This window comes from Scomber scombrus, chromosome 13, assembly GCF_963691925.1.
Source record: "Scomber scombrus chromosome 13, fScoSco1.1, whole genome shotgun sequence".
NCBI lineage: Eukaryota > Metazoa > Chordata > Actinopteri > Scombriformes > Scombridae > Scomber > Scomber scombrus.
The window spans coordinates 6,729,962-6,743,034 of NC_084982.1; the positions used below are offsets into that span (position 1 = coordinate 6,729,962).

General features: G+C 41.8%; 1 protein-coding gene across 1 annotated transcript in view; it reads right to left on the bottom strand.

The window, feature by feature from the left end:
- itgb5 (integrin, beta 5) overlaps positions 1–12,587 on the bottom strand; it is a 42,241-nt gene extending 29,654 nt beyond the window's left edge. The window contains exons 1-9 of the mRNA XM_062431837.1: positions 12,037–12,587; positions 11,226–11,311; positions 10,798–11,005; positions 10,447–10,696; positions 9,312–9,480; positions 7,758–7,919; positions 6,208–6,303; positions 6,018–6,107; positions 3,646–3,780 (exon numbers count right to left, since the gene is read on the bottom strand). Coding sequence (XP_062287821.1) covers positions 3,646–3,780; positions 6,018–6,107; positions 6,208–6,303; positions 7,758–7,919; positions 9,312–9,480; positions 10,447–10,696; positions 10,798–11,005; positions 11,226–11,311; positions 12,037–12,115 — 1,275 coding nt within the window. The 5' untranslated portion in view covers positions 12,116–12,587. The remainder of the gene's footprint in view (positions 1–3,645; positions 3,781–6,017; positions 6,108–6,207; positions 6,304–7,757; positions 7,920–9,311; positions 9,481–10,446; positions 10,697–10,797; positions 11,006–11,225; positions 11,312–12,036) is intronic.
- Positions 12,588–13,073: the final 486 nt, after the last annotated feature.

Sequence of the window (13,073 nt, forward strand, 5' to 3'; positions counted from 1 at the left end):
AATGGCTGTTTTTTAAAAACACACAGATTTTCCCTCATGGTGGAAAAAGAAAAACCATCCATGGAATCATTTTTGAGATGATGGAATTCTTATGACTGCTTGAAATTCAATTAACGGAGACAAAAGCCATAGAAAAGGTCAAACAAAACGTGGCGTAACCTAATTCAAATGCCTCTGGTTTATTTGGGGGGGGGGGCTTTAAAAAGAAGGACCTGTGTGGTATGTTAGCTCAGACTTGGCTTCATTCATATGCATGAGTCTATTCAGCAGTCATACAGTTCTGTGAGTGTTACAGTGAAAAGGATGCTGGCTTCCCTACACACACCCCAGCTAGCATTTCTACTCCTGCAAGTTCATTTCTTTCACGGCTCGCAGTTTCACAGGCCTCCTCCCGTCTACCTTTGTGTGAGGTCATTGACATGCAGCGGCGGGCTCGATGGCGAGCACACACAGGCGCAGTGACTGACACCAGGGCTGCAGATTGGACCGTATCCCCAGTACAGACTGAGAAGGCTTGGCACCCGGAGCACTGTGCTGCGACCCTCCATCTCTTTTCACCACAGATTTAAAAAAAGGACATAAGCGAGGCCCATCACCCGAGGTCTTTTAGAGAGCCCCCACTTCCTACCCACCCACCCCTCTTCCATTCACTGGTGTTATTCTGCCTCAATCGCCCTCAACTCCTCCACCAACCGTTCCCATCCAAAAAACAGTCCCAGGAAAATAAAAGCAGCTGAGGGAAGAGCAAAGGGGGCGTTTTTGGGAGGGGGAGAAGAATTCCAACACGCAAAAGCTCCCTGTATAACAGCATGTATGAAGCTGCCCCCCAGCTAGCATTCTCAATGGATCCTGCACTCAATACAAATCTAAACTGAGGCTTGTGCAGAATATAAAATGACCACCAAGGGGAGGTCCGTGCAAAAAATTCACAGCGATTAAGATGTACCATTATCCGCTGACCCCTGACCTTTGCCTTTTTTTGTTGTTAAGAGAGACGACATGAGAGAAAGCATGTAAGTAAGTGAGGGTAAATGCAGCTGAGGCTAACAGCCATGGAAAATACACAAATCTTCAAACATTAAACGCCAAAAAATTCAACCAGAAAAAAAAAGCCTTGAAAATAGCTGATACCCATTTTCAGAGCTCAGAATGACCTGAGACTTGGATCACTTATCCAATTTATCTTGTGGTCTTGGCTCTTTTGGGGGGGAATTTTTTCAGTCTTACTAAGCCTAATATGGGTGATCTTGGATAAACAGCATCACAAAACTGGTTATCAACTATCTTGTGGGGGGTTTCCAGTCAGGCTATGACCAGATTCACATGACAAAGATAGAGTTCTTAATTACAAACTAATCACATGTGACATCAACAAATCAAGGGTGGATTGTTTAATATGAAGAGGAATATGAAGAGGAATATTAGAGAAAAATGTTGATATTTGTGGAGATATTAGGTTGAGAAAGTTGTATTCAGCACAGGCCAACAATATAAAGTGAAATGAAACAACTGGAATAGAAAAAGAACTGATATAAAGAGTTGGGACTGAAAGAGAAATAGGGATTTATGGCCTCTGAGGACATGTTCAGACTGAAAATAAGAAGAAGCAAAGGGCTGCACTGATGTAGGCATGTCGCAACAGGTATAGGTGATAAGATAAATGATCCGGAAAATCCTGTAATATCCATGAGTCGGAAGGCTTATCAGATATTAAAAACACTGTACGGCACAACTTGGGAAAGTTATTGCAGATGGGAGCAATCAAGTTTATTCTCCGTGCTGAAAATTGCGAGGCAAAAGTTCAGCCAGGCTCAACGTTTTTACTGGACGACTCTGCATTTTTAAAAACGCGTTCTTGTTGTTGGTCTGATCGCCTGGGGACAGACAGCTTTTCCCGTAGATGTATCCGCTGTTGACTGAAACCAGCTGAGAGGGAAGGGGCGAAAAAAAGAGCAAATATTCCCTCAGGAACAATCTCTGCCAAAAGAATTGTATGATAATAAATCTGGCACTTCCTACTTTTAGATATAGGAGATAAGCATTATCTGGCAGTAAGAAATACAATTACATAATAATTATTAAGTTGCATAAATCCACACCTAAAGGAAAAACGAGAAATAGGTTCAGGCAGGGAGAGACTGTAACAGAAGAGGCTTTAACACTTCCTGGAGTCAAGAGTGGAGCTGACAAAGGTTTACAGTCACTTAGCTACAGTGACTTTTACTACTGTGGCTACTTTTCTTCACATGTGCCAATACTGTCTCTTTGGCGACAGTAAAAAGCAATATAAACACCCCCCAAACCAATCTCCCTTTGATTTCATCAGACAGGAACTCACTCTAAGAGGATTCAAAGGTCACACTGCGTTCGTCTCGAGCTGCCAAGTCAGAACTTTTTCTTTCTTTAGCTGTGAGGGTTGAATATCAGTGTGTGCAGAGGTAGGGTGATATGACCTACAGCAGAATAAAGCTGAATGAATTGATTCACCCTGGTAACAATAAGAGTAACATGAACTTTTCTTAAATATGAGTGCGAGGTATTCCTTTTCTCGTGTAGCTTGGGATGTGATTATAATAATGTGATGAGTGAATTTAAAGCTGATAAAAGATGAATAAAATCAGTGCAGCTTTCTAAGGTAGATAAACTTCGACCTGCTGAAGCCTGATTCAAATCAGAAGCATTTGGCAGAGAGATAGTTGAGAAGCAGAGTAACAACCTCTCTAGTAGTAAAGCTGCTTGTTCTCTCCTGTTTACACCGCTGTCCTCACCTGCATAATTAATGTCTTCCACTCTAACACGTGAAGACATTTTATTTTTAAAAAAAAATCTTTTGTAAAACCCCAGAGAACTTGCACAATGGATTATGGAACTGTAGCAAAACATCTGCGCATGTGGACAACATATTTACAAGTATCAGTAAATTTAAAGTCATAGAGAAAATAGTTTTAGTTCAACAGTTACGTTTCCTGAAATCCATCACTGTGACCTCTCATATCCTGAAACACACACGCGCTGCATTTCCTAGATTTTACACACACGTTTCTGTCACATCTGCTGCTGTAAACATGGAGAAACATATACAACAAATGCATATGGATGGATGCAGTGAGAGTGGCAAGCCTTAAGAATGAATTCTTACAAAAGTATAGCTTTCTAGTATAAATGCAAGTCATTAATTCAAACTGCTAAAATGATCTCTGCAGAATAAGCACTTCGTTTTGCCCCGTGTATCAATCTTGTTGCAAAAATACTGTCATTAGATAATGTCATGCAAATATAATTCCACATGCAAACATAATTATACACATTTAACAGTATAATAATTCACAAAAAGAGTTAAGTGTGTGCTTTTCTAGGACAATGATATAACCTCAACAGCCTGCAGCTTATAGGCCAAAACTGGAAAGTGCATGTGTCTGACAATCTGCTGCTTTCAGAAGATCACTGAAAAATATATATTCATGGAAAATGTGATTTATTTAAAGCCAAAATCACTAAATCCTCTCTGCTGCTAAGAAGACATTTGAAGAGATCTTGAAGACAACCGGGCGTGTAAAATATTCCACATTTTCCTGAATCAACAGGAAGTGTAAAACATTTATATTGTGAGTTGAGCTGTACAGAGAAGTGTGGACATGGACTCACAGTGTCTCCTATCTTTAGGTCGGCACACTTCTTGAGACCTGGCAGCGGCTGTCCATCCTGGCAGGTGGCGGTGAAGGAAAGACTGATGTCCTCTGGGTGGTCCAACACTGTCAGCTCCACTTTAGAGCGGATGTTCTGAGGAAAACAGACCCGGAATGACAAAATTACTTTTACTGCATGGTGAAAGAAATCCTTCTAGCAGTTGTCATTGTGAATATACAATGACGTCCTCTACGCAGAAATGAATACTGAAACCACTTCACTTTATCTTTTCATGCATGTAACTCTGGTTGAGTAACTGAGTGAAAATAGCAAAATATGTGGAGTGCAATGCCCTGGTTATGCATATTTTTATAGCAAATCTTATCAAAACCTCAAGCACTGTGCATGGATTCAGGTCATACGTGTGTGCATGTGGAATACCACAGCTGTTTGCAATACCAGCTTCATCTGGCTCTGTGCAACATACTGTATGCAGACTCAATCTGCAGTCATTCAGGCACATTAAGTGTGTCATAACTGTGCCAAGGATAAATCAGGATCGTACTCGGTGCACATGGGTAAACATACCCTCACTCACTCTCTCTCAAACACACTTATCTGACCCTGAACACAATCATAACAAGCAGCAGCTTCGTGCCACAGTCAAACTTTGGGTAAAAATGAGTTGGTTTCACAACATAACCTCACAGTGTTTGGCAAAGCCTATCTAGCTAACAATCCCAGCGTGGTGGATATAATGTGGCAGCTGGAATGTTAATAAGACCGTGAGTCAAAGCGCTTCATTCAAGCTCACTCCCACACGCTGAGCGTGTCAAGTCTGTGTTTGACACAAGTTTCTGTCCTAGAGAATACACTGCCACAGGCCAAAACAAGATGCAGTTCCTCCTGACTGAGGCGAGGAAAAATCTGAACCACCACACACCAGACAAACATTCAGGGAAAGGTTGACTTCGTGCTGTTGAGTTCTCTAGTTTCAACAAGCACAGAAAAACAAATTGGTTTTTAAGTAAAGCAATCAGATGAACATCAGGGTCCAGTTTAGGGGCCAGAGAGAGAGAGAGAGAGAGAGAGAGGAGGGGGGGGGGCAAACCAGAGAATAATGTGATGGTTTACATTCATATTATATTTATTATGAAACACACTGAACATTATTAGTTCAGCTGTGTTTATTAGTAATACCAATTTACATCTACTTATATTTCCACCATTGTTGTCTTTATTTTTAAACTAGCCTGCTTTAAGTCACCTGTAATTAGTTTAAACTGCTGCAGAAAGATTTTTAATCCATCATATCTTACAGAATTCTGTTAATATTAATTACCAGTCAAAGGTTTGGACACACTTTCTTATTCAAGTGCATGAGAAGGTGTGTCTAAACCTTTGACTGGTACTGTATAAGTCCTGACTTGACCAGGGACCTGAGCACTACTGTTTTATGATGAGGGTGTAACACCTTCATCATAAAACAAAGAACCAAAGTTCTTCAAAGCACAGGATGATTAGCTGCTGCAGCATCAAGCCTGAACTCAAAAGAGGAAATAGCTTCACTGAAGTACAGTTGACCTTCTACTGTTGGACTAACTGAAGCTCTAACAGATTGTTTTCTATATAAAAGCACCACTGATCACTAAGTGTATTGCGGTAATATTGATGCTACTTGGCTCCAACACCTAAGATTTAACTCAGACAATGATATTACTTCTGCCTCCAGTGCAACTCTCCCAATACAGTGATACAATTAATGTTTATTTTCATTACTGGTTAATGTGTGCATTATTTTGTCAATGACTGACCAATCATTTGGTTTAACAAGAAGAAAATGAGAATTATTTATTATCCCATTTTCTGACGGTTGATGTCTCCAAATTGCTTGTTTAGTCCAAACACAGATATGCCTGATTTACAATGATATAAAACTGATCAAAATGGGTCATGTTGTCTGTTGACTAATAAATTAATTGACAAGATGTTTAAGCATTATCCTTAACAGAAAGATTTGTAAGAAAAAAATCGAAATTGCTACAAAGTCAGCTGTTAAAACCACATCTGCACCGCTCCACCAAAATGAGAACTCCAGCTTGTGTGTAAACCCCCCGGTGTCAGCTGGAGGCTCATTAACTGTCACAGTAGTGGGAAGACTTTAAAGAATCTACCTTCGTTTTCCTCCCCCTCTCTCACTCTCACACACACACACACACACACACACACACACACACACACACACACACACACACACACACACACACACACACACACACACACACACACACACACACACACACACACACACACACACACACACACACACACACACACACAGGAAACCCTACACACTGACACTTAAGCCGGCACAGATTCTCTTTACTCACATTGTAGGCATTGATGATCAGCTGAATGACATTCTTAGAGTCCTGGTCCAGGATTTCTACTGTAGTTCCAGGTATGAGTGCGGTAAAATTCTTTTGAAAGACATGAAATAAAAGATATTTGTTTTATTTGATGTTTCAAATGTGTGGGTGATGCTTGAGTCAAAAAGAGAAAATAGAAAAACTGAAGTACCTTATAAATAACGTACAACCGTTTCGTCACCGCAAAGATGAGAAATATGTTATTTTCTGCCAGTTTCTCCCCGAGAAGCGCCAGAGAGGGATAATCCTGTAGCGGGAGAGAGAAAGTACAGGGCATTATGGGTACTATTCTTTACATATTTTGTATACAGAGTTCCCAGTCAGGAAACTACACTAACGGATATGGAGGCTCTCCTGAACCCTGGCGTGGTGTTTATGTACACTGGCCTGTCTGCTGACCTTTTGACCCACGAGTTCAGACTGGTGTGGTTTCTCCTTTTAGTCAAGATCACATTTCAGTATCTCAAATAAAGAGTCCGCTAGAAGTCCAGATTACAGCGTGAGATGTGGTTATTGTGACTGGACACAATTCAGTCAATACTAAGATTTCAGTTTGAGACAGACCATGGAAAAAAAAAAAGAACTTCCAGTGATTTGTATCGGCGGTCAAACTCAGAAACAGAAACGGGGAACAGTTTGTCCCCAGGAAGAGATAGAAAAATAGAATCCAAGCAACTTTTAAGTATTTAGGAATTAAAGGGCGGAAATCCAAGATGAAAAGCCTCCTACGCTGTAGCTCTTGTATGATGATGCTATCAATTAGGCTTTTGAAATAAGGAGGAAAATAAACCAGAAAAAACATGAAATGGGAGCACAGTGCCATTCATATGATAATGATCCATTTTTATAGCATTAGTCCTCTGGCTTCTTCAGATCTTGTATAAACTGATCATGTGTGAAAGGATTTCTTTGTGTGATTTTACTGCACTGAATTAAAAACATCCACTGGCTACTGATTGGCGTAATATCTCATATTAAAAAAATTCTTTGGTGTCTTAAGTATCCTTTGGAATTTTTTGTTGAATGCGTGGGTGAGGTATGTGCTCTTGAGCTGTGTGTTTACAAGTCAACACGCTATTCAGTGGTTTTAAATAGGCAGCCACCAGGTGTGGGAGTATGTATTGGTTTCTCCCTCTGCAATTACTACCAAACACTGTTGCTATTAATAAGCGTGCGCTGTTGCTCAAGCTGCCTGGTTAAACAACAATTTAAAAAATGCCTCATTTTACACTACATAAAGGTGGAGTCAGTGATTCTAATCCAAATTCAGCTAATATCTCCTCATGGTCCACTAGTTATTTAATAGAGTGTGAATGGACTGCGAAAGTGACTCTACAGCTGACACATTGCTCTGGGTTCCGCCATATTTCTCTTGTGGTCGTTGCCTTGGCGATGCAAGTTCATGAATTTGGGGTGCGGAGCTTCTGATGGAGCAATGAAGGGAAGGGTGTATTTGTTTTGCTGTTTAGTTCAAATGTCAATCTTTTTCAGACTCCACCTTTAAACTGAAATGCTCCTTTTGGATCAAGAGTCATTTAGCTAACACTTTTTGAATAAAGTCCTTAAATCCTGTAATGTGCACCAAACAGAGTCAGAAATCCTACTAAGGTGAGCATACTATCTTTAAAAAATCTGTTTTGTAGGGAAAAGCAGCTTAAATCCATGTTTTAAGTTTATTAGGTGGTTGGTGGCTACTCTTACCATCCTAGTTGAGGCGCTGTACTCGTTCTTGTCATTAAGGTGGCAGAGTCCATCGTGAGGCTGGACGAGGCCTCCGAGCCTGCCGTCCAGAGCAAGGTGAGGCACGTCGTCTGTGGCAAACACCAGCAAGTGGTAGGCTTCCTTCCTCCAGCCTATCTCATCCTGTTCAGAGGGTTATGACACACAGGAAGAATTGTATTACTATTACTTTGGTTTTGTTTGTAGAATTACACTAAAGGATGATTTTGGAAATGTGATTAGGGCAATTTATGGTTGAAAGCATTCCTTGAATAGATGACAGAAACAATACATCTGCACATTTGCAAATCCATTTTTATTTAACTAAAAAGCAAATTCTGGACACTTTATCACTCCCCACAAGCTCTGATCCAAACACACACACACAAAAACAGTGTGAGTTTACACTCACACTGTTCAGCCAGAGCTTTCTGCTGCAAGGCAAAGCATTATCAATAGGAAACAACAGGCGGTGGCAGAGTGAGCGTTTGACAGAGTGCTGACTAATGCCTGACACTAAAGAAACATAACATTTCAACCAGTGAGGAGAGGGTTATTAAAATTCCTTTGTCTATTATTTGACCTGCACTGTATACAAAAGAGCCGTGAGAGACGTCTCTATCAGATGCCTCTTTGACAGCAAACGGGCAACTAGCAACTGTTTAGCTAAAAAGAAAACATGTTTTCTGAGGGCTGAGATTTGCATCTTGGCTTGACAGAAATTGATGACTATTTCCTGTTATTGAGGATTTACTGTAAAGAAGGAAGCCATTATTTTGCATGAGACCAACAGTGTTTACGGCGCATGTACTAAGTCATTTCAACAGAAAGCTGAGGTAAAAATGATGAGAAATAATTTATCTCCTCCCAAGCACTCCCCCTCAGTATGGATTTTAACATCCACACAAGTACAGCTATTCTCAATAAGAAGCAGTTAATTAACTCGCCTTCTGCTTTACCTCCTAACAAAGCAACTAACTTCAGTCATATTCATGTTGAAGCCCTTACATATAACGGGTAACATGACCTACAGTATAAAATTAGAATAGATCAATCAAGCTTGCGGACAGCACCGGCTCAGCCTCCTGAGTAGTGAGCGTTTGAAATAGTGCAGCTTGAGTAAATTACAAGGCTGGAGCTACTTGGAAGTCATTCTCTTCCTGTTGAAAACAATTCAACTGGCAGAGAAAGACAGGGATATGACCGGACCTGCGGGTGACTCGTCCTCATGTTTAACCAGCTGCACCAGACTGCGCTTCCTGTCCGTCCGTCTCCCCCCCCCCCCCCCCCCCCTCCCCCTCCGGTGCTTTTAATTAACAGGCAAATAGGCCAGACGCTTGCCATGGGGAGGAATTTCAGTAGTTTCACAGGAGCTTTCCCCTCCATCTGAACTAGATGTGTGCTGTCACTAATCGCAGTCGGGGGTCAGGGTTCATGTAATGGGAGCGTTTGAAGAATCTCAAAAGGGTGCTAACTGAAACAATAGTGAGTGGATAAAAGCCTCTATTAGAAGAAGATTAATTAGGCATTTGTCACCTTACAAACAGCAGCCTGCAGGATGGCGTCAAATCCGCCCTCTGGCGCGTCCCGGTTGCGAGAGACCATCTGTTTCTGCACCTCCTCGTTGAAACGGTCCACTTTATCCGTCAGTGAGAGGATGTGGCGGAAACCGAAGGTGGGGACACAGTTGGGGAACAGTTTGTATCTGTACAGGGTGACAGAAAGGAAGAGATTCAGATATTTCCTCTGGAAGTTACATCAGGACAATAATGAGGTTGACTGGATTTGTATGACATTAGCAAAACATTTGCATCAATCCTAGAAGCATTATTTTAATGGGTCAGTGACTTTACATTTTGTTTTGACAGCTTAAAATGCAAAATCCATTTTTTAAAGATCTGGTTGCTCTAAATGTAGGCCGCTCTCTCGTCTTGTGTTAATGGAGTGAGCAACGGCAGGAGTGAGCCACGGCAGGAGTGAGCCGGGTTGCTTTGGGGTCAAAATGTTGTCATCTATCTCTTTAATATTTTCCTGCTGGGCTTCACTGTATGCAACTGACACACACACACACACACACACACACACACACACACACACACACACACACACACACACACACACACACACACACACACACACACACACACACACACACAGCCCAGGCCTTAACCTAGATGAGAAGTGATGCGCGATGGCGGCCGGCGAGTTAGTGCAGCACGCTCTCACCTCCGGGGCAAACATCGTGTGCCACAGCTTTTTTTACCCTCTGTCTGTTCTGCTGCCTTTCAGTTTGCCCACATCAACAACCCCCGAAGAGTGCGGGAGGATAGGGGCCATTTTGAAGAGCCACTTATTCACTCTTTGCTTTATCAAATATGAAAAAAATCTCCAACAGCAGAATATCCAACTATACATAATTTATGAAATGTGCAGAAATAGAATGCGTGGGCTTGGAGTAAACGGTTACTTGAGGATTTTCCTTTCATATGCTGTTACACATTTACGAGAGAGAATGATTGAGGCTCATCTTGTACAGTTTGATAGTTGGGCTGCATTTACATTTAGCTTATACACCAATAACTTAAAGTCTATCCAGTTGGAATTTGAATGCAAAGTCATGAAGGCGCAATCCCATTTAAAGCATGCTGTAAATCCTGCTGCCACTACCCACCCACTGCATGGATTCTCCTGATATTTGGGTGCTGTGTAGGAGAAGGGGGACATGTTTTTGTCCACAAAGGAACCGAAGCCCAGCCTGAAGTTGCTGGTGAGCTTGCCCATCTCCAGGGCCAGTTTGGTGCCCAGGTTACGGATAGTGTCCAGATCATCTTTCATGGAAAGGGAAAGGTCCATCAGGTAGTAGAGATCCACCGGGTAGTCCTCCACCTGCCGCACCTGCAGCCCAAACCACGTCTGGTCTCCTGGGTGGCCGATGGGAAAGAATCTGTTAGCTCAACTTATCTTTGCATTATTTACAACAGGGTGAGATGTTTATCCCAGAATATTATTAACTACTGCATACCTGGTCGCAGGCTGACAGAGATCTTCTGAGGCATAATCTGGACGACATCGTACTGGGCCGACCCCGATCCTTTAGAACTGAGAGGCCTATTATTCAGGACGGAGATGCTGCTGGTGGGGTATTCGATGAACCGCACCTCGCAGCCCCTCTTGCGCAAGTTTTGACTAAAATCGCAGCGTGATGTTAGAGTCCGCCCCCTCACGAAATCCTGAAGAAAGACACACAACGTATTACTGATTGTTGTAGCACATCAAGAAATAGCAAAGGTATTTCACCTCTGTGGAAAAGGAATAGAAATATGAACGTACACTCAGTCATGCACCTGTGCTCTGACTCCACAACACTGTGCCTGCACCTGTGTGTATCATTCCAAACATAGACTGTATATAAGAAAGGTTCCAAAGAATAAAGTGACAGGTAAGGCTTACCTCTTGTGCGCACCAGGCGCAACTGGGGTGAATTAGGAGGCATTCTTCACAGGATGTAGCGCTGCCACTCATACATATGTTGAGACCTGAGAAGAGGGGAGGGGGAAAAAATCACTTTTGTGGGAATTATTATTATAAGTTTTATTAACAATGTATTCAATTCACCTCTGTGTTAATGTTTGAAGTCATAGTGATGTTGCATTGGACTGCATTCTATTGATTTAGACACAATATTAAAATAACGTCTTCCTATATGAAATAACCAGCATAATAATTACACTTACACAATGTCAAAAATCATTTAAAATGATAAAATTCACACACAAATTATGCATCACAATTCATGTTTCTATTTTTCTGGTAACTGATGGTAACAATGGTGATTTTTCTTCTTCTTCAAACTAAAAGCATCTGATTACAGTCATATTCCCTTGGTAATACGACCTGTGTGTAGCAGTAAAGCCTATATATGCAGTATATTATAAAACTAAAATAAACAGTACATTGTAAAACTGTAATACACAGTACAAATTCTTGATATTTTTAAATATAGAGTATTTTATGGATAAGATTACGCATAGATATACATTTTTAGGCAGCTTTCTTGTACTGTAAACTGTCAATAAATAATCAAACGTCTTGTTTCTCTTGCCTCCATGTGGCACCAGTTGACAGTAGCTCTGAGCATGCATGTGTGTATGCTCCAAACACAGGATCACTGGCTATGTTGATACAAAAACAGGCTGACAAAAGACATTCCTGATATGTATATATATTTTTTTGCAAAGCATGCAAGATGGCTTTGTCCTACCTCTGGCAGTGTGCAGAAATGTTTCCAGAAGCATGCAGCACACAGCCGCTCGCCACATCCACGTCCCCGGGCTCCACATGGTGCCACTCTGCGTGTTTAATCAACGCTTTGTCAAATATACCTGATTTTCTCTACTCGCAGTTTGACACCAATCCTCTCACTTTACCATCAGACCTTTGGATTTAGTTCCAGATGATCCGAGCAAACCGCAACAGTAACAGTGTGCTCAGACCATCTCAGCTCCACTGAAGCGCTTTATTCTCTCCTTTTCATGAAGGATCCGTGTAAAATCAGGGACAGTCTTCCATTGTTATGTGTTTTTTTTTTAGGCTGTGCGGAAAGCGAGCGCTCCACAGCGTACTGTTGAACTCCAGTCGGCTGAGTTTGTGGTGTGTTTGGGCTCCTCTGCTGCCTTCCACGTCTTGACTACTTCACCCATAGCTGCCAACAACTCCACAACTTCTCGGTCGATTGCATGTTAACATGTCGCTCCGAATTGGTCAAAATCCGTGCAAAAAGATGACGTGGAAGAGTTGACAACAAAAGGCCAAATGGATAAATAAATACACACACTACCGAAGCTGTGATTTTCGGGTTTGTGTTGCTTGTTCGGTCTGTCCGGTTTGAGTCCCAGCTGGAATCTCCGCCCATTCCCAACTAGGGATTACATTAACCCCTTAATGGCCTTGTTGAACAGTCGGCACCATATTGTGGTTCACACCCGTGTAGCCAGAATCCAGTTGTTACAGACACCCAGGGTGGCTCCTGTGGACTGGATCAGGAATGGACTGGATCTCAGGGAATTGATTTGATGATTAGCAGCCAAGTTTTCTTTGTTTGTTGTTACACTGTCTGTAGTCTTGCGCTCAAAATCATTAAGAAACATTGTAATGTAGTCTGGTGCCCCTATACTTAACCCCTAAGCATTATGTGTGTCCACAGTAACAAACCAGTTTAATCCAATCAGGACCACATGTCAAAGACAGCTGTTGGCTCAAACACTGTGAGGGGTTAACATGAAGTACAACAAAGCTCAG